The following is a 22,680-nucleotide window of genomic DNA, read 5'->3' on the forward strand; positions in this document are numbered from 1 at the left end:
AAGAAATAATGTCAGCTCAGCTGAAAACTAGTTCTGTTTGAAAATTTTAGAAAATAGACTTGTGAGCAATTGCAATCAATGAATCTTGGGAAGAGTCTGGTGTAAAGGTATGCCCTCTCTGACCTGAAATTATACACTATGGACTGTGTAGTAATCCTGTATGTAAACACTGGACTCTTCAATAGTGAAAGATCGCATTTCCTGTACTTGAAACTGTTTTGGGGACTGTTTTCTGCCTGATACAATTTTGCAGTTACTAGAGTTACTCCTACTTTATCCTGAGCAGAGAGCATGTAATTTTCTGCAGTTTCTCTGCACTTGGCACCAAAACTATTATGTTGTTTCATGTAATTCTGTTTAATTTCATTTCTGAAATGCATCCAGTAAATTGTTCAGATTAAAAGGTTTGATTTGAATGGTTCGATATGTCTCTGTCTAGAAAATGTGGTTTTACACTTTGGTTTGTTTCATTATAGAACGCCTAATGCCATCTGTTCATTTCAAATGGATCCAGATTTGCAGGGTAAGGATTTTTCTCATTTTTTCCCAACTTTTCTCAAGAGACGTTTCTGTGTCTGTTTGAACAGAAACTACTGAATTGTAATGAAGTCATGCCACTTTCAGAATCTCTGTGCTGTAGCACATAAATGAGAAATTACGCGGCTGTGATGTCCTACCTTTAGTTTTGGATCTGTCCTGGCAACTTCCTTGCCATTATCACGTTGGCTTATGGAACGGTCAGGCGCACAGGGGCCATGTTTCCTAATTTATAAGTTTTTTTCACATATTCTCGAATAGGCATGAAGGATGGTCATACACTCCCTTTTTGAGTGCAAAATCTTAGCAGATACTTCATCTGCTACACAACAAGTAGCACAAAATGCAGAACTAGCAGGTAACCAGCTGGAGATGTCAGGAAACAGTGCATTCTTTTCTATATGCGTGGGAATTCCTTTGTCAGCTTCTCAACAAAGGGCATTTATGAGTCTTGTGGTGAAATCGGACCCACTGCAGAACGATTACATGCTGGTTTTCTGTCCAAAGGGGAAGGTCCATTCCTATGAGAAATGAAAGAGTTTAGTGCCCCTAAATAGCCTCTCATAAATAGTAATCCTAAAATATTTTGTATTTTATTTGGGCTTTTTTTTCTTTGTCTGCTGTTTTACTTGTGTGCTCTTGCAAGTTAATTCTGGAACTGTGCTTGACAGGCACAGAATGCCCTACTTTGAGGCCACATTTTGTCTGTAAGGATGGACTTGAAGTGAGTAGCAGATGGCTACTAAAACAGATTCCCTCCACTTAGCAAGTCATCTTGCACATGGAAGGTGTTTGAGTTGGATCATGTGTATGTTTCTAGCATTTGTATTTGAAAATAAGCATTTGGAATTTAATCCATAACCTACTGAACACTGTGGGAGTCTTTCTGTTACTTTCAAAAGAGCTTTGGATCAGTTTACTGAAGAAAGAGAACTGATGATGCACGGAAGTCAAAACTCATTTTTCACATTGTGACATGCTACACTACATCTCCAAATAATATCACAAAACATAGTATGACAAGAGCAGGACTAAACAGATGGTATAGCAGATATTGGATTATTTCTATATTGTAGGCAGCATCTGGGAACCAGCAGAGCCCATAATTTGCTGACTATTAACATTAGTCTAGTACATTTGTGGGAAACCATTGCACACAGATTGGCTCATTTCCAGACTGAACATGTAGAGAGTTTTGTGAGTTCTTTCTACTCAGTTATGCATATTTGTTGCTTATCTTTGACCTTAATCAACTGTGAGTAACTCTTCCTCTCTGAAGTACAGGGAGAAGGAGTCTCTGAGGACAGGAGGATAACTGATAAATCCCTTTCTAGTTTCTAAAGCTTTGTGAACAAGCCTTTTTTGTCTTGAAGTTCTAGGTATGTGTGTAAAATATCAGGTATACGTCATGTTCAGAAGCCCTTACTTCCCACTCAGGAAAACATCCTTTAGGGATGTGAAAGGAATGAGCTGAAATCATGTAAGGGTATGGGATTTAGTCAAGCAGCTTGAGTGGGATTACTAAGCAGAGATGTCAAAGGCCAGTTGCTCTGGTAAATTGCTTATCTTCTTCTGCGAGAGTCCCAGCTGTTGATCTTGACAGAAAATTTGTTTAATGCTTGAAACAATATGCATCCAAAACAATAACCCTGCTGTGCAGACTGACAAACTGTTCCTTGTAGAGGAGCATCTCTGATCAAGAAACTGTTTGGCCTGAAGAAATGTTATTTCATTATGATCTTGGCTAAAAGTATGCACAGTGCATATCCTTTTTTCTGGTCTATGATGTGGTGGGTTGACTGTGGCTGGATGCCAGGTTCCCACCAAAGCTGCTCTGTCTCTCCCCTCCTCAGCTGGACAGGGGAGAGAAAACATAATGAAAGGCTCATGGGTCAAGATAAGGACAGGGAGATCACTCAGCAATTACCATCACGGGCAAAACAGACTCAACTTGGGAAAAAATTAATTTAATTTGTTACCAGTCAAATTGGAGTAGGATAATGAGAAATAAAACCAAATCCTAAAAAAACCTTCCCCCCACCTCCCCCTTCTTCCTAACTTTACTCCCAAACTGCAGGGGGACAGGGAATGGGGGGTTTGGTCAGTTCATCACACGTTATTTCTGCCGCTCCTTCCTCCTCAGGGGGAGGTCTCCTCACACTCTTCCCCTGCTCCAGCGTGGGGTCCCTCCCATGGGAGACAGTCCTCCATGAACCTCTCCAACGTGCGTCCTTCCCACGGGCTGCAGTTCTTCACGAACTGCTCCAGTGTGAGTCCTTTCCATGGGGCACAGTCCTTCAGGAACAGACTGCTCCAGCGTGGGTCCCCCATGGGGTCACAAGTCCTGCCAGCAAACCTGCTCCAGCGTGGGCTCCTCTCTCCATGGGTCCACAGGTCCTGCCAGGAGCCTGCTCCAGTGTGGGCTTCCCATGGGGTCACAACCTCCTTCAGGCATATCCACCTGCTCCGGCGTGGGGTCCTCTGTGGGCTGCAGGTGGATATCTGCTCCACTGTGGACCTCCATGGGCTGCAGGGGGACAGCCTGCCTCACCATGGTCTTCACCACGGTCTGCAGGGGAATCTCTGCTCTGGTGCCTGGAGCACCTCCTCCCCCTCCTTCTTCACTGACCTTGGTGTCTGCAGAGTTGTTTCTCTCACATATTCTCACTCCTCTCTCTGGAAAAAATTGCTGCTGCACAGTAACTTCTTTTCCCCTTCTTAAATATGTTATCCCAGAGGTGCTACCACTGTCACTGATGGGCTCGGCCTTGGCCAGCGGCAAGTCTGTCTTGGAGCCAGCTGGCATTGGCTCTATTGGACATAGGGGAAGCTTCTAGCAGCTTCTCACAGAAGCCACCCCTGAAGCCCCCCCGCTACCAAAACCTTGCCACGCAAACCCAATGCACATGAATAGACTTAATTCCCAAGGAAGCAGGTGTGCTTTATATGTTAACTACTATTTTTATGACTTGTCATGTCACTGGTCATAAGAAGTGCATTTTCCCGACAAAGCTATTGGAAAAAAAGAAAATGTTTTAATTTTTTTAATTTTTTCAAAATTTTAATTCAGAGTATTGTGGGTTTGATCAAGTCCAAATTTGGTTATTTTGATTTTTAGTTAAACAATTTGTCTTTCTTTCTTCCCCCCCCCCCTTTTTTTTTTTGAAACGAACCACTCTGTTGTAATATGTGTTTGTTTTCTTTCACAGAGGCTTTCAATGATGTTCAGAGCTCCGTCTACAGAACAGCCCTAAAACTACGCTCACTACAAAGTCTGTGCCAGTGTTAGTAGCTGAAGAGAATCCTGTGCTTTGACAGGGAGAAGAATCTGTAAAAAATTTGTATTGCTGTCACCATGAGTTATTGTGCTACTTTGCTCTCTCATTTTCCACCTGAGAATCTCAGAATACATTATGAACACTTAAGAGCTAGATAGTGCTTCGTATACAAATTGATTATTTTTTCCCCTTTGGAATGTCAGTGGAAATACATTAGTAAAATTCTAAAGGCATGGGAGAATCAAATTATTATTACATTCTGCAACACTGCTATGTAGACATCACTGACAATTATGAATCTTTATCTGTATATTATTATTCTCGTTAAAGGTATTAATGAGAACAAGATAAAATACGATAGACCAGAAAACCCCTGGCTAGCCCCATTCTCCCTGTCTTTGAAGTGAGTGAGAATTCTGTGCAAGCAAAGAATTATGGAACAAAGCCCTGGTCACCTATCTCACTTCGAAATTATTGGATGTAAATTCCATATTGAGCTAAAATGCATGGAAATCTTGAATTTTCCACCTGAAACAGTCTGTTGCTGAAAATGCACAACATTGCAAGTGAGGTCTTCAGGGCAGCACAGAAAAGATGACTGGTTTGTTGGCCTTGGCCATATTTTTTCATTTGGGCATGCTCTTCTATGAATGCATTTAGTCTAATCTCAGCCCTGATATAGTAAATCTGCCTGGTGCTATGTGTCACAGCATGGAAGTACCAGTTCACACAGGTACTGGTTTTCATTAGCTCTGTTGCCTAGTCCTCCATGTCTCCTCTAGGCACTCATAGCATCTATCCCAGTTACTCTACTCCTCCTTGAACACTGGTGACCAGAATTGCACATGGGTTTCCAGATTGAGATTCACCAGTGTCTCACACTGATATTTTCCCAGCTGTGCTGGAAAGACCATAGGTGACAGATTCTAGGTTCTCTGCTTCTTCGACAGTCTACGAACTTTCACTCTACTACAGTCTTTCTCTCCTGATGTTAATTCTAATTGGTCATGCTTCTGCAGTACTGAATGTGACCTTTAAGAAGCCATAGCTCTCTCTTCCCACTGGGTATTAGTTATTCCATGGCACGTTTATAATACAGCCTGTTTGCCCCTTTCTTGGCCATAGCACCTCCCTTCTCTTTGTATTTGTGCATGAGGAGAAAGCTTACATCAAAGCACAAATTGTTTTCACAGTCCCAGGTGAGCTTTTTTCTGAAGTACTGAATGATGTGGAGTTTTATGCTATCCATACATAGAATGAAAGTTAGGTCTATAATCTGGATGCAATTAATCGGGCTATTTTCCTCTGTAATTTGGATGCAGTTAATTGTGCTATTTTCTTCCCTTCCTGTCTATCCCAAAATCACATCCAGGGAATTTTAGTGGAGCTGTTCTGTCTTTGTAGCCTCACGAGTTTTGCTACATCCATAAACCCAGCAAGACCTTTCCCAGATTATTTCCTTTTTATGTTGCATACGGTTTAAACTTCGTTTTGCAGACTTGTCTTAGCTAAGCACTTCTAATAAAAAAATGTCGAGCTTCCATTCATGAAAAGGCAGGGATCCTCATTCATTTCTCCCTTAATTTTCCCACAGTGGATTTGATTGATGTTTCTCTGATTCAGCACATCCTATCAAGTGAACAGAGCCAGAGGGAAAAGCAGATTTCTCTGAAAGTGCAGCAGATCTCTGGAATGCTGACGAAACTGTTCCAAAGGGCGAGATTAGAAAAACCAGGCCAGGTAGATCCAAGAGCCGCTGAATTCACGTTGAGCCTGCTAGCTGCCATGTATGACAGGTGAGAGGAAGCACAAATGGAAATCCATCATGAAGTACTGCTAGACTAAGTCTGTTTCTGCCACTCTTATACCGTTTCTGTATGAAACTCTCACATTTTTATGGTATTTTGCTTGGCATACACAACGGGAGTAGTTCAGCTATAGGAATATGAGGCACAAAGCTTTATCAGAGGGAACAGTGGTCAAATGTTTCCAAAATTATCTGGAAGTCCAGATGTCTGCCAGTCCATGCTAACTTTTTCTGTGAACAGCTTTGCAGAGAGTAGCTCTTCTTTTGACTGCCAAGGTATTTTGATACACTCCTGAAAAAAAATCTGTATTTGCCTTTGAATGACAGTACCCATGCACAGGTCAAGAATTTGCCAGTCACTTTTCATTATTCATTTTTCTCCAGCTTAAAAAGTTCGTCAACCAATTATGAAACAAAACTACTGTCTCATAACTAAGCTGATCAGCTAGCTCCTGTGAATAGCAAGTAGTTTCTGGGAATAATAAGGAAGCAACTCACAGAGTGTACTTTTCTCATGTATTGTTTGTGAATAATGAATTAATTCACTAAAGGCAGGATTGGTTTGGATTGTATCAGATTTAAAAGACAAAGGCAAAGTTCATTGTACAATTTATTCACCACAGGTGAAATTTATTCCCTTCTACATCAGAGCAAAGTTTTTTACTGCAGGTGAGTGAGATGTAAGTGGTCTGCAGGACTTTTTCTTGAATCACTATTCATTAATAATATGATCACTACTGCTTAAGGTCCCATATTATGAATTTTCTTGTACTTAAAAAAAATCAATTAAGGCTAAGAACAAACTGGTGTATTATGAAACAAAGCTAGAAACATCAAGAATATTTTGTAATTTGTGTGCACTTTAGGGAAATAATTTAGAAGAATCTTCTTAACAGGACTATCTTGGTCTTTTTTTCTGGTTTCTTAGGACAGTGTATCATTTTCTTTTTTCTGTAATTTCTTTAAAAAAAAAAAAATTCACAAGTTTCTTGCCATGTATATAGGATAGAAAAAGCTTCTTATAATTTTCTTCTAATCATGTTTTCTCTGTAGAGTGCTGTTCTCCACTATCAACACTGGAAAGTATTTCATGGCAAGAGCACATAAGGGCTTTTCCATGTTTGTGTGGTAGCTTACTTAATAAGCTTACATAAACCATCATAAGGGTTTTTGATTGTATACTTTAGCTTTAATCTTGGACTTTTTTCTATAAAAGTTCTGGAAAAACTAAATATATAAGTCAAAATCTAGAAACTTTTGACCAACCGTTTCCCATGCAGCTCATACTTTAGAGACTATGTTGCAGCTTTATGCAGTATGTTCTGTAAAAATGCAGTTTATCTAAAGACTCTTGAAGACAATTTTGTGTAATGATATTCTGAAGTGCAATACTGCTTTGCAAAAGTGATATCTTAAATACAGAATTCCAGGATTTCCTGATTTTATGGTTTCCAATTCATGTCTGCTTTGTCTTCACATAAAGAAACGTTTTTTTCATTAGGTGCCTGTGTCACAAACTTGGGTTCTAAATTAAGCTACATTCTTTACGATCTAATGGTCAAAACTAAAGTCCTGCTCCTGCATATATCCTTTTGATTAAATTGAGTTGCGGTGAAGTTAAAGGGAATCAGCCCAAGAGAATCTCACTGCAGATCTGGGGCCACAGTGGAGCTGCCTGATGATATAATACAAAAACCAGATTGTAATCCTGCTTTCTCTTCCATATTTGGGAAGACTTTCCACAAATTAAGAGCAGAATTTTTTTAGGACATGTATTGTAAATGTAAAATTATATTTTACTTGGAATGTGAGGTCTTCGAAGGAGATGCTATCTTTTTGTTTTATGATTGCATGGTATCTTGAACAGTTAACTCTGTAGTTATATTCAGTGACAAAGGGTCCTAGACATAAAATATCACTAAAATGTGACATCAGTTATATACATATAAAAGAATATGAGTTTTGAAGTTGTATTCCAACATAGCAATATTTTTTTCTTTAGAGGTTTCAGTTTTTACATTCTCAGTGGATGTAGTGTAACTTATTTTATTTTCCTAGATCTGGAACAGGTTATATAAAAACTAGATCTGCTGCAGCTGCTCTAATTGCCCTTTCAGGAGACACTCTACTGGCTAAATACAGAGGTGGGAAATGTATGATTTTATACACTGCCTGAAATACTGAACGTTGAGAAAAATCTCCACTGTAATTTTTTTACTTTAAAAGAAAATACAATTCTGCCATGCAAAAAGTAAATTATGTTGACTGCTTAGTTGTAGAGAAAGGCTGATGCAGAAGAATACTTTTCCATCCATGTCCGTAGCCATCTTTGCATAAGGAGTCTCAGAACAGGTCATAGTAAAGTTTAAGATAAGTAGAGCTTAAAAATGAAGGCCAAGTTCTATTTGCCTAGCAGAAAAGAAGAGAAAACCCCTAGTTTTAAATTTAATTCGATTAGAAAACAATTTTATATATTTGACCCAGGAAGCTTTTAGAGCCCTTTTAACATTAGACAAAAATGCTTAAAGATCTAAGTGTAACAGATGAAGGTAGCCCAGTGCAATGTGCAGCACAAAGATTTCTGCCGGAATTAAATGCTCAAAATGGAGAACAAGTGGACCACAAGTGACATATTGGCCTCATGCTCTCCTACAGCACATTGTGTATTTCCTTCCAAATTACAATTTGGAATTAACAATTCACAATTTAAATAGGGCATATCTTGTATAAACATATTTAAATATTTTTCTTACAGCCATGAAAATGAGCTCATTGTTTCCTTCATCCTTACCTGTCTTAACTGCCAGGAATAAGGAATTGCCATAATTTCCTTGCTTTCCTTCCCTTTCCCCTGCCTGTAGGAAGAAAGTATTGTCACAGCAGTCACTGAGTGCCTGTTAGATAGACGATAAAGGGGAACTTTCTTGAGGGGTTTATTTGGTAGGCTGCAATCATCATGTAGATAGTTTGAGAATAAGTAGATAGAAGACACTTCAGGCTCTGCCAGGATTCCCATTTCTTTCCTCTGGTTGTTTTCAGCTTTCTTCCAGTTTTATGCTGTCCCTGATGGGAAGGTGGCCTTGATCACCCGTAGTGCCCTGAGAAGCCTACTGACAGACTTAAATCAGGTAATGCCACTGCAGTGCTGTTACACAACAGATCTTGTAGGAGTATCCTAATCTAGGAGAAAAAAAAATATGGTTGATACATTTTATGTTTGATTACATTATGGGACTGAAGTCAGTAGGGCACTCTCTGGACATAGGGAGCTACCATGCAAAGTAGGTAAAAGAATCAGATTCTGTAGCTTTTCTCAGTCAGAATAACCGCTTGTATCAGTGCCTCTGTGCATTCATTTTGCCTGAGCTTACAGGTCCTGGGAACAGCTGCATACAGCTGTTCCTAAAGCGACTCCGAACTTCAGATGTCTGTACTCACTAGAATAGCTTGCAGTTGCAGAAAAATGCCTTAGCATACAGGTATTTCCAGCTGAACTGGTGCTGAAAATGGGATCTGAAAATGACCTCTGAGGTTCAAACCCAGTGTCCTTCAGTATTCTAGTATGGCAACATAGCATGTTGATCCATTTCAGTAAGTGAGCTGGAAGCAAATCATTCTGACACATACTGAACTATGAAATTGCATACTGATGGTATGAATATGAACAGGTTTTCTTCAGAACAGTATGTAAAATGGCATTTCTATAGATGCTTCACCATCTGTGTGCTGTCATCATCTCAGCAGAGCATGATGGGAACATCTGTTTTTTATTGAGGTGTTTCTGAGCCTTTCTTCTTGATGCAGATCCCAGCCATTGTGGGAGAAAGCTGCACTCTGTCTTGTGTGGAAATTGCAACTCACAGCTGTTTCTGTGGGGTGAGTGAAATCCTGATGTCCTGCGAAATTATTTTGAATGTTGCTGGTTGATTAAAATTGCAAATGCATCACCATATAACATCCACCAGTATCTACTTTTAAGGGGCAGGACTGATGGTCAGTCTCACAGTATAGGAGGACTTATATATATAGAAAAGTCGCTCAGTAAGATACTACTGAAGACTCTTGCATTTATTCCAAAACCTTTGGAACCCAGTAACTTTTTACATGAATTGAAAATCTATGCTAGCAGAGTCCAGTATCAGAGCTTTTATTAGGAATTGTTAATGAGACACCTGTTCTTTTCAAGTAAATGGCTGAACTTGAGACACGTATTTTTTCCAGGTTCTGAATTCAGCAATTGTTGAAGAAAAATTCCTGTCTTGGCTGAAATCGGAGCCTGCTGTTCTCCTGTGGCTCCCTACATGTTACAGATTATCAGCCACAGAAATGGTTTCTCACCAAGCTAGATGTAGAGTCTGCAAAATTTTCCCCATTACAGGCCTCAGGTGCGTCAATAATTACTATAGTCTATAGCATCCACATAAATTCTTACCATTGTTTGCATACCTTACAGGCTCTAACTGCTGTATTAAGCAACAAACTTTGGACATAATCTAATTTAACAAGTAACATAGGGAAAGAGAGAACCATCACAGGCTAGTACTCAAGCCTGCATCCTGCTTCTCTTTAGTTCACTAGCACAGACATGATTATGGAGACTTACTGAAGGTAAACTGGCAGTTCAGTGGTAAAGCCAATTAAACCTGTGTATCTCAGTTCTTTGCCCCATGATCAGGTGCATTAACTGGCTAGTTAAGTTATCCATCTCAGCATCTTATTCATCTAAGTAACGGTATAAAATGGCCTAATGGTATAAAAAGAACACTATCCATTACCTACTGACCAGAATGCTCAGAAAAGCATTTTACTGTTACTCTCTTCTCACTAATAGTAAGCTTGCAGGTTTAGTTTTTTGCATTTTTAGTTTTTTGCAAAGTTGCAAATCCTACATCAATAATGTAATGCTATTACAGTTCCATGAGAGCAGCAAATAGAGATAAGCTGGTGCATAAGAAGCATATGAAGAGGTAACTGCATTCTCAAAAATGGTGCTAGAACAACTGTTCCTTCCTTGGACTGAATTTCAATGCAGCAAATAAATAATATCAAAATCATTAATGGGTTCTGGAGAATAGTCCACTGCCATTTGGACAAAATAACTCTTGCATTCAGAGAATGCTGCGGAAAGTCATTATTCTAACAAAGGTACTTCTCTGCATTTCAGAACCCAGGGATCTGGATTTCCAGTAATTAACACCAAGTTCTTACTTGTGGGGAAGTAACTTAATCCTTCTGTTTTCCCTCACAGGTATCGCTGCCTGAAGTGCCTCAATTTTGACCTTTGCCAAGTCTGCTTTTTCACTGGCCGTCTCAGCAAACCACATAAGAGGTCACATCCTGTTGTGGAACACTGTGTGCAGGTAAAGTCCCATTGTACTGATTCATTTCCTTGTTCGGGTTCTTCATGTAGGCAAGTAGGCAGTAGACTCTTGAACTACAATGATTATGAAATTATATGTGTATTAGCCATAATGGCCATGATATGTTAGTGTTATTAATCTGGGAACAGAGTCAGGGAAAGGAAAAAGGGGGCTTCTAACTTTAGAAGGAGTCTTTTGTTCTGAAATAACTGGATAGAGCCATGAAATCTCATAGTGCAAGTCCTCTTCCCAAGGAGTTTTATGGCAAGTTTGTCATTTGCAGATCATCCTTAAACCCGTGGAAAGGGCCCTTAGTGTGTCCCAGTGCTCCTTCCTCTCAATCCCAATGCAGACTCATTCAGAAATTAATTCATCCTAAAGTTGTACAAACTCTTGCATGACGTTTCCTTTATTTCAGAGCTTTTCCACTTTATTGTAAACATTTTGGACTCATTTGTCTGTCAGTTAGGGACACAGCACAAAGAGGCAGCATGGGCCCAAATAAGCTCACCTACTTAGGCTCCATTACAGGGGCAACTTGTGCTTTCATCACACTAGTGGCGAAGTTCAACACTGGGAATTTGTGTTTGGAAGATCAGTTTCTCCTTTGAGCAGGAGATTCCAGATCTTGCACATAGCAGCAGACAGGGTTTTTTTATGGATCTATATAACAGTATCTTCTTCTGTTCCAGTAAATGAGCTGAAAAGCACCCATGAAAGTTTCCCTAGTAAGCTGTACTTCATGGTCTCCTTCCTGAAACCCTGCACTTAACATGAAAGATATCTGGGTAGCCAGTGTCTGCACCAAAACTAAAGAATGTTAGACTGCTCTTGCAGTCACCCTTTGTCTGGGGGAACATTAAACTGTAGCCACTTCATTGCTCTCTTTCTGAAAACCAAACCCTATTGCTAACACTGTGAGAAACTATATCTGGGTGTTCAATATCTGCATTAAAAATAACAGATAGATGTTCCTTCCTCCAAATATTCTTCCTCATCCTCCATCTGTGAGAAAGTAGGAGAATCAAATGGCAACTGATCTCCTCATGTGGAGATTTCTAATAGAGACATTAAAATCAGTGTGAAAGGAGAGTGAATGGGAGCATGTGGATGTGGAAGCACCAGAAGGAGGGGCAGGAGTGATATAACAAGGCAGGAGATGAAGCAACCTGGATTAGCTGGTCAGCAAGATCACAGCACTTCCACACACAGCTTCTCAGGACAACCAAATCATGAAAAAAAAAAGTAGCCTGAAACAAAGGACAAACTGCCATTTGAAGATGCCATCACAGGAGATGATGATGTGAAGGTAAAGAACAAGACCTATACCTATAAGACACCCAAATAAGGAGACAAAAGATCACAATCACTGACAGCTCCTAAAGGCACTAAAGGCACATCCAAAAACCAGCACATGGTCACACTAAGAGGAACCCAGGAGGCTTAAAGAGAACTGGCATCTCGTCCTCCATGTCACTATAAGTCATCATGGCTATACCATGTGTATACATACACCTTGGTGTGTGAATGCTGGGAAGACCACTTGGACACACGTATGTTAGTGCTTGTGAGTGAGTGAGTATGAATGAGTGAAATCAGTTTTGTTTTAAAATGAAGTCCCCTTCCTCTCCTATACTGTCTGACATTGAGCTTTCCCACATTGTTGCTGCAATATTGCAACTGGATCACTGAACTTAGGTTTCCTTTATGAAACCCTACTCTGACACTAACCCTGTAAATATTACTTTCGTGGCCAAAATCTATACCAAAATTAAAAAGATAAGCTACTCACTATGACAGATACCATTTTTATATCCTTTGTGTGGCACATAAAAGAATCAGTAGTAAGCCACTTTTCCAATACCTTCCACTCTTAGCAGATGCTGTCCTTGGCTGGGTAAGTTTTCACATTGCCTTTATCAGGGAGTGGGCTGCTGACTCAGGATTTGAAATATCAGCACTTACCGTGCTGACACCTTGTGGTAGTATTATTACCATGTTGAGAAATGACTAGGAGGCATGCTGTATGTTTTCTTTGTGTTTTCCTATTCAGCCTGTCAGGGCTCACCCCATGTTGTTAGTTGTTGTACCTGAGCCTGACACTGCTGTGACAAATGGAAGCGTGGTTTTTACCGCATTGTACGAGAGGAGGACATGAGGCACAGAAGGCTGTATCCATTAACACTTCATACAAGTATAAAAGTACTTCTTCCCATTGATCAAGAGGGAACTTAGAAACTAGTCAGGCAGAATTATCATTGTGACTGTGAGCTTAATCATTGTAACTGCCAAAATCCTGCATTAGGCATTTCCAGGCTGCCTGAATTTGGCCCAGGCAGAGTGTTTTGCTTACCTAACAGAAATGGAGCTGCTCTTGCCTGTGGTCCTGCATCATCATCCACCTCAGCTCCCCTTCTAGGGCTCAGAGAGCAGCCATGAGCCTCTTCAGCTGTTGAATAGGTGGACCTTTGCTTTCTTATGTCTTGCCTTTGCCTTGGACTGTGTCTGCTTCTGGGCAGCACCTGTCTGAAAATTCACTCCCTTCTTTATTATCCCTCATTCCAATAGATGTCCGCAAAGGCGAATGCAAAGCACTTTCTCCGCACCATCAGGAACAACCTGTTTCAAGAGCGCTGTAGAAGAAAGGAGGCTCAGAGGAGGGCTCTGGAGATAGTGCAGAGGCACTTCCCTACTCAGAAAAAGACTTAGTGAGTTTCTGTTTCCGATGAGTTTATAGTCTCTGAATAATATGTCAGGCTGTGAGATAGTGCTTGATTATGTCCTTTGAGTAAGTGATTTTGTTATGACAGACACCATGTCATGATTTTTCCATTAAAAAGGGAAAGCATAAATGGGAAGTTGCTGCACATTGTTCTGTAGCTTAACCATGATTACCATGCTGACAACCTAATGACCACTTGTCTTATAAAATGTAACATGCTTGTGTCTTCCTTCCCTCCTTCCTTATGTCATCTCTTTCTCTCTATGCCATTTCTTATGCTCAGTCTAGGGTCAAGCATGGCAAATATTTAGTACCTGTCACAACTGCATGGGGTTTTAAGCACCTCCTCTGTGTCAAATTCATTGGAAATTAACTGTGAATACTTTCCATGTGTGACCCACAGTGTGTTCACTGACAGTCATTCTACTCAAGTCCTGCTGAATTGCAGTCCTGTGGGATTACTCACAATAGTGAGTAGCTGATATCACCGTTCCAGTTCTTTCAGATCAGTTCTGTTTTGTGTGCTTTTAGTTAACGTGTAAATTCATTAGTGTATTTCCACTGATCACAGTGGTTAATAATGATCATTAGAGGTCATGTTGTGATTTTCCCTATAGTCTTTCCTTCCTTGCTCTGAGATTTTGGTTGATATTTAGGTGTAGAAACTGAAGGGAATGATTATACAAGATGAGCACTACAAAGGTATGAAGGGTGAGATTCCTTCCTAGTTGTATAAAGACCTAGCAACTATCTTGCATCTCACATGTGTTCTCCAAATGAGGCTTCAGTGAGACTGAAATAGGGAAAAAATGGTCACTCCTCTCTAAAAGAATTCATTTCATCCTTGTGCGAAGGAGGAGAAAAATCTGTTTATAAAACTTGATTGTGCTACACTGCTAGGTAAGTACATTGCTATTAGAAACCAATTTTGTATATACAGTAAGACCAATGGATGATAGTTACAGTGATTCTCACAGAGAATATTATTTCAGTGTTTGTTTTTAGAATGTGGTGAAATGCAGAACATTTTCCATTGCTAATATTTCCCCACTTGTATTCAGCAACAAAAAATATTTTGTCATTTTGAATGTCATTTAATCCTGCTGTGAGCAATCAAGATTTCTCTGTAATTCTGTGGGGTTTTGCTTACCTAATGCTTGGGTAGCAATGAGAGAAAGAAGAATTTGGGGTTGCCATTACAGGTGTCACTGTGGGGCTGATAGGTATCTGGGCTTTTCCTAGCATAGAATGGACTGAACAGCAGGATATCTGGCCCTTTGCTGTCTTGTTGTAGTTGAATTTCCCAAGATATTTAGCTCTTGGCTAAAGGAAGCAAAAAAGAGAAGCAGCAAATTGCACTGATGGGTGGAAAGAAGAACCTGTTGTTGAGATTCTGTTGAAAGAGTGGAATTTGTTTTAAGGAATTTCATTCTTTCAGCCAAAATATGCCAGCAGGTATAGCTAAACCATACTTCTTGCTTAGTCAATAGCACAGCTGTCTGTCTACTTACAGTGCATTAGTTTTATTTTGATCTTTCTGGGTACCGAAACCATGTAAGGCTTGATCCTTTCTCTACTCATTATTCCTCTGTTGGTATACAGTCCCCCTGCAGAACTCAGTGCTTCACCACTACCTGGCCCTGAAAACCTGTCTTTCCCAGTGGACAGACCTGTCCTGGCGTCACCCAAGTTCATATCTGAAAACAGAACTGTAACGCAGAAGAGTGAGAATAAGATCAAGACACCAGAGCAAGGCAAGACAAAAGCTCAGGTGAGCAAAACGTGAAGCTGTAATAGTACTAAAGCTGTGAAGAAGACCTACCAAGGTAACTATCTAATTGTCTTCTAATTACCAATGAAAAAGAAATGTAATGGGCAGCTTCACTTTTCTGTTAATTTTTCATTTATGGAAAAAAATGTGGAATCTGAAAACTTAGTGAAGCTTGATTAGTGACTAACTCCTTGACTTCCATGACCTTCAGAAGCATTTATAAGAATATTTGCTGTTACTTTTTTTTTTTTTTTTTTGTCTTAGAGTAGCACATTAAAGACTAGCTGAGACTGGAGCCCTCTCTCTATTCTGACAGTAAAAAATGCCATCATGTCCTCCTACTGCAAGCAAATGTCAAGGAAGGACACCTTAATTCTTATTAGGCTCAGACCATTTTTGTCACCATGGCAATAGCAAGAGGACAGAATGGGCCCTTCTTGAGGATAAACCCAGAGTAGTATCCACTCCAACTAAAATAGCTCATGCATAAAAGCTCTCCAGTAATCCATTTCCAGGTTCCCTGCATAGAAACAATGCTAGAGGAGTGGGTAGGACACTGTAGATAAAAATAAGTACATAGCAGTTTTTTGTTTCTGTATTTATTTGAGATTGGTAGGTCTGCACATACTCGGAATATAGGGAACACTGGGTTGTGTTCAAACCAGTTAGTGTCATCCACTCGTCTTGTTCTTCCCAGAAGCCAAGGGTGCAGTAACTGAGAACTAGCCTGTGCGTTTCAGGTCACTTCTTTGACTGCTACTCCTGTGCTGCCCTTTGGAAGACCTGTCTTTTAGGACTCTGCTGCCCAGCTCAAGGTATAGTGCCAGCCAGCACATATCTGCAGGAGAAGTTGTGGGCAGACATTGCTTAGGCATATAATTTTGATGGCTGGCATTTGTTGTTTTAGAAGACAGCGAGATGGGACTTGCATCCCTGTAGTGGGATTCTGTCACATGCATTGCTGTCTTGTTCATTTTCTGTCTGGGCTGAAGAATTCTTTTTGAGCAGTTTTGTACTGATTTCCAACATCTTATAGTGCAGATTATTTCAATGTTGCTTAAAAAGATGCAGACTGTAAGTCCAATGATAGCTTTTAATAGAATCCATGAGCTCGGAGGTCCTGGGGACCCAGCTCTTAGTCTCATAATTTCCTGGCAGCCCTGATTCCAGCCCAGCTTATAGCATGCCTCTGAAGCAGCTTACCTGGAAAGTGTTTGTCTCCCTGACTTCTGGGTTACTGTCCCCTCTGTGGCCCAGAGACTGCTACTTCCATCCAAAGACCAGGAGTTTCTCTTCTCTCTTCTACATCCAGTTTCTCCCTCCATCTCCTTGTCCCAAAGCAGTTGTGGGACTTGGGAGAGACTGTTCCCAAATCAGAATATTCCATTTTGCAGAAATTCCAGGGAATGAGGTTTTTGTTCTAATTTAAAACAGAACAAATTCTCATACACTTAGAATTTGTCATAGGACAAAGAATTTGTTCTATAGAATAAATTCTCCAGTGCATTCTAATAGCCATTAGAAATACTTTAATGCGTCAGTTGATTGCAATCAGTTAAATAAAAGCTAACTAGTAAATCTGTAAAACAGACCAAATCCCAAATTTGCCATGCCCTCTTACAGAAAAATTTGCATAGAAAATGAAATGTTATTGCTGATAAAGTTACGAACAGATACTTTTGTCTTTTTTATTATAGGCAATAGCCTCTTTTGAAGCAGATGTGTTAAAAATGCAGGAATCCATCAAAAGCATTCACAAAGAGAGCAGGTAGGTAAATGCAGTAGTACAATGACTGAAGACTGGTGGGCAATGCTGCTCCAGTGAAGAGCTAGAAGACAAATGATTTTTCCATACTTTAGAGATTTTGAGATTTTAAAAAAAAAAAAATCCTATCAAATGGGGATGAATGATAAAAACTTCGCAACAAAAATTGTAAATGGAGATCACTGGAAAAACAATTTCTGGCAAAGCATAACATTTTGGTTTGCTTTCATCAGCATTTCTGCAATTGTTAGTTTACATTTCTAAAAGTCATTTTTAAGGGAAAAAAATGTTCATTCACATAAAAATGTCAGAATAGCATACTTTTTCAAATTTTTCTCTGAATAAGGCTTAATCAAAACAAATTTCATAATTTGCATGAAGTTTTTAAATCAAAGTAGGATATCTTTCTAAAAAATATGCTGTAAGTCAAATAGAGATTACAGGCTTAATACAGTAACTATTGGTAAAAATTCCACAACTTACATTATCACTGAAGTCCCTTCTGATATTCAAACCTTTGACATGATAAAATATTAATTCCTAAACTACAAATTTCTTGGGTGGTTTGTTTGTTTGGGGGGGGATGTTGGTGTATGGGCAACCATACTTACCTTTTTCTTTCACTTTTGCTTTCCCCTCCTTCATTTTTGTAGTTATATGTGAATGTGCTGTAGATATAATCATGTCTGTGACCACTGAAACCAATGGGATTACAGCGAAGCGTAGAATTTGATCCTGAATCTACTCTATTTCCTTCAGTATGTTAGGTTCCCTCTAATGCTGTTTTCTTTCATTCTAATAAGTTAATGTACAATTGCTGCTCCAAATTCACTCAAGGGCACTCCAAGACTAGAGCAAAACACTTGCAGTTTCATTGTAAGTCTATGTCCTTACCTCACTCTCTGTTCTCACATGGCAAAATAAAGAGATATGGCAAAGATCTTCAGCTTTCGTTTAGATTAGCAATAGTTGAGAGGATATCTAGGAAGCCTGCTCCTGAAATACTGTATCACCCTCTGACCCAGAGCTTATCATATAACTGGGTGAATGAATCACATTACTCATGGGAAGCTCTTTGTTCTTATTTGTGGACCAACTTCCAGCATTTATGTGACTGTTCACGGAACTGGGCTCTGAGTTGAAGGTAGTCAGCATTTTACAATAAAGACCCGTTAAATGCTGTTATAAGGGACCACTGTAATATTAATTTTAATTTTAAATGGTCTGACTTGCTGTCCCATTCAGGCAAATCTTGCATAATTCCAGTGAAACTGGTGGGGCTCTTGTCTGTGAGCCAATGCATACCCAAAAGAAAGTGAATCAGATGAACTTCTGGATGTAACTAAGCAAGGGAGATAACTATTTCAGCTGTGTGACATGAAGCAGCTGGTTTATTACTGTAATGTTAACAGGCTTTTCTGTCTGTGTCCACCTCAGCCATGGGGAAGACAAAACTGTATTTCTACCCTGACTTCTTAGAGAAATCCCAACTCTGGAACAGAGATATGGGTGGTATTTTTGTCATACTGTGCTCTGAGTAGGTAATTTCTAAATCTTCTCTCATGTACATGGGAGGGTGGCACTTCTTATTGCAAAAATCACAGTATCTTTTCAAGGACAAGTGGCCTGTGCAGAAACTATTGGTATCATCAAACAAGCTGCATAGAATACCAGGAGCAAGAAGGAACTCCATCAAAGGAGTAGAGGTTGCTTTTACTCCCTTGTTTCCCTGGGGGAAAATGATGGGAATCTTTTGCAGGTCAGGGATTTGCCGTAAGTAGTTTGCTTCCAGACAGAGGGACTGCTATAATGTCTCTCCTGTTGCAGCCACCTTTGTGGGAAAGGTAAAATCCCACGACGCAAGGCTCAGTCCTGGCCACAGTTCCACTCAGCTCGCATCTTTCCTCATCTGGAACACTCCTGTTCTTGCTAATTCCATGGATATAGCCCAGTTCCTGAAATACTGGCCTCTAACCCCAAAGCTGACAAAAATTTCCTGAACTGATGAAGAGGAGAAAGTTTGTGCTACAGTGTTTGCTCTTTTCCATGACTGCATGTATTTGTGTGTGTGTGATCTAGCAAAATTCCCACCCTCCTCTGTCCCTGGCAGGTACATGAAGAAGCAGTTCAACAAATGGAAGGACAAAATGCAATTTCTTCACAACTGCCAGGAAGACAAAAGCTCCAAAATAGAGGCAAAGCTCCAAAGCCTGAGAGCAAGCCATGAAAACCTACAAATGAAGCTGCAGCAAATGAAGCAAGAAGTAAAGGTATAGTGATAAATATACCAAGAATCTTCACAGCTATGGGCAATTACTGAACCCTAACTACTCCTTTTCCTGCAGACTAGCACTCTTCATACTATTTTGCGCACCGTCCACTTGTCTGCTCAGTAATCTTAGGTTCTTGTCTTCAGAGAAAGCAGATAGGCTCTTTGCAGCAGGGATTTTCCTGTCATTGTGTATATATTTAGCATCTAGCACAGATATTCATGTCTGGGATGTTTAGATACTACTGCAATGAAAATAATGAGAGGATATTCCAATAAGAGTGAGAAAATGATTTCCAACAGAAGTGTTAGATACTTCATTGGAGTCTTTTCTTTAGAGAAGAATCTTGTGTTGACAATGAATATATAAAATACTCTTTTCTCGTTCCTAATTGCTGTCTTGTACTGGGATGTAATACAGACCTCTTACAGAAAATATTTTATTTCTTTTCAATTATATTGACTCTTGTTCATTTAAAGTATCTCTGAGGTTCTAAAAAGGCCCTTATTTCACAGGGAATGCATACATATTTGCAGCCTACAGCATTTTTGTGGCATTTTCTGCAATGCTGGTTTTAGAGTGTTTTTCAGGGATGGTCAAACGTAAAGGAAAGCCAGACACATCTGCAGTGCACTCGGTCGGCTTTATATCACTTGCACATGGAGTCCAATATGACCTGGCATGTCATACCATCCTGTGTGTATGCTGTGACACTGGCCTGTCCACAAAATGCAGGACTGGCTGCACACACGCAGTTAAGTGTCCAGTGCATGCACAGTCAGTTCAGTTACATCACACTCGGCGTTCATGCAGTGGATGGTATTTGCCATCATAGTTCTGTCTGGAAAATTCCAAGTACAATTGTGGCACTGACAACCGACCTAGTTTTGGAGTTTCAAATGTTAACATGTGGGAGGTGTTTGATATGTGTTTAATATACACATATATTTTTCCCTTAGTTTAATTCTTTTAGAACAATTTTCCTGCAAATTTACTCTTGGAACATTATTATTCCCACTTTTCAATGGCATTAAAGCATATCATGTCTTCAGATTGGAATTGTGGAAAAAATGGCCACATAGATTTGTCCAAACTCAAACACAGAGTTTTATTTTATTGCTGGAAAATATTTTATTTGTGAAAAGGATTGGTTTAGTTCACCAGAAATTAAAAAAAAAAAATTATTCTGACCCAAAATTATTTTCCTACCTATTTTAGTACTACCAGCAAACCAAAATATCAGTTATTTTCACAATATAGTTTCTGTGTTTTGTCTGTTGTAGACAATGTTACAGTCATCAGATCATCCTTTTGCACAGTGTCAGAATATGATGCCAAGAAATCCACATGTCCTGCTGGAAAGGAGAATGCAGGGTGGATTAAATCCTGCCCAAATAAGGCCTACTTCCAGAACATGTGCAGACTGGAAATCTTTGAATCCCCCCAACTCTGCAAATAGATTGCAGCTTTTACAGACACCAGAGGTTCCTGCTGCAGTGGACTTTATGTTCTCAGAAGACCCACTGGAGTCAGTGTCCCTGCAGAGCAACAGACCTTTTATGGGACAGTTTAAAAAAGCAAAAGAGAATCAAACGTATCTGCCTGAATTGACAGAAAACTCCCTCAGTGGCATCATGAGGAATACAGTTCTTACTCCCACTGCAGTGCAGATATCACCTGATGAGAAGGAAGTCAGTGAGGAAGTGGAACTGCAGCAGCTAATGATGAAACTGAAGGATGCATTGTCTCTCCAAGCCCAACCAGGTATAAGTTCTCCCAGTTATCTTGACACTGTCTTCTCACCTTCATCCAGTTTACTCTATAATATTGTTCATAATCATTTAACCCTCAGAGGAAACTCAGAATCTTGCCTTTGCCATTGTAGAAGTACTCCAGCTCTATACTGTAAGATAGAACATATTCCTGTAAGGTGGAATATAGCCCCTAATGTTGGACTAATTTGAAACAGGATGACTCAAAGTGCATAAGAGGAAATCAGTCTTAGCAGTCAATTAAGGAGCAAACTTACACTGGTGAGGGCACTGGAGGTCTTTTCTGTTGCCAATTCTGTGACACTGTAACTATGACTCTAGTCCCAGGCAGACTTCCAGCAGTACAAAATCCCTTTGTAATCAATGGTCTTACACAGCAGAGCTTTGTTCAACATTCAGGATGCCTCACTTTTGATAATGAGGATGTAATAAGGAGAATGACAGAAAAAGCTGCTGTTTCTACAGAGTTATCTTAAATTAGAGATTTATAAAGAGTTTTTCAGGGCTCTAGCAGCATCCAAATGGTCTGAAAGACTTAAAATCTGTTCTGCTTTTCAGCTCAACAGTCTGCTTTGCAGAAGGAGTTCTTATCTACAGCTGAACATGTTTGCAGATTGTTTTCTGACCTCATCAACCAAGTAACTTCACCAGCTTGTAAATGATGGAAACTACTGTTCACCTTAGAGCTTCACTGAACTATTGAAGGTAATTGATGCCATGTCAGACTCTTTAAAGTGTCTCAGATGTTGCATTATAATAACCCAGCATAACAGATTTCTGCATTTACTGACTTTACCGGGAACCATAAATAGTGTTAGAGAATGATGTTCCTTTTCTATTGGTGATTTTCAGCTCCTGTGCAGTAGATGTTGGCCCAGCTTCTAAAAATCAGCACGCCTTCATTAATGTTACACTTGCTTTCACAACTGTCCTGCCCTGTCCTCTTCTTACTGCTATATAATCAGTAATGGCTTGTGTTTCAGGAACATTTATTTTTTGTATGAGAATTGGCTTGAGTCAACTGGTTTCAGTGATGTATTTTCTATCACATCATTGTTTCTTAGACTAAAGGAAGGAATAAGTTCTTAACTGTCAGACTTCTCAACACTTGATATTTACATATTCATATTTTTCCAAAGTACTGAATTCATATTTAAAGGAAAAGATGCTTTGAACATTTAAATGAATTTGATTGCTTTAGAAAGGCCTTTCCATTATTGGTTATATATTAGTATAGAACGGTTAATAAGAATGTAATGTTTGGTATAGAATGGTTAATAAGAATGTAATTTTACCTGCAGCATCTAAAATGTGAGAAAAGTAATTTTTTCCTTGGTTGCTAGTACTTTGTATTTGATGGAATATACCTAAAACTTCCAGAGTATTAAAAATACTTAT

At 39.6% G+C, this 22,680-nt stretch overlaps 1 protein-coding gene across 1 annotated transcript; it reads left to right on the forward strand.

Annotated features, from left to right (window-relative positions):
- The first annotated feature begins 486 nt into the window (after positions 1–486).
- DYTN (dystrotelin) lies at positions 487–21,944 on the forward strand. The gene is made up of 14 exons (XM_050899910.1): positions 487–523; positions 3,747–3,821; positions 5,410–5,611; positions 7,681–7,766; positions 8,662–8,750; positions 9,427–9,498; positions 9,844–10,007; positions 10,871–10,982; positions 13,551–13,690; positions 15,307–15,475; positions 17,173–17,243; positions 19,351–19,510; positions 20,794–21,274; positions 21,841–21,944. The coding sequence occupies exons 1-14, from the start codon at positions 505–507 to the stop codon at positions 21,942–21,944; spliced, it is 1,944 nt and encodes a 647-aa protein (XP_050755867.1). The 5' UTR covers positions 487–504.
- The last annotated feature ends 736 nt before the right edge of the window (positions 21,945–22,680 follow it).

Source organism: Gymnogyps californianus, chromosome 7, assembly GCF_018139145.2.
Source record: "Gymnogyps californianus isolate 813 chromosome 7, ASM1813914v2, whole genome shotgun sequence".
NCBI classification, from domain to species: domain Eukaryota; kingdom Metazoa; phylum Chordata; class Aves; order Accipitriformes; family Cathartidae; genus Gymnogyps; species Gymnogyps californianus.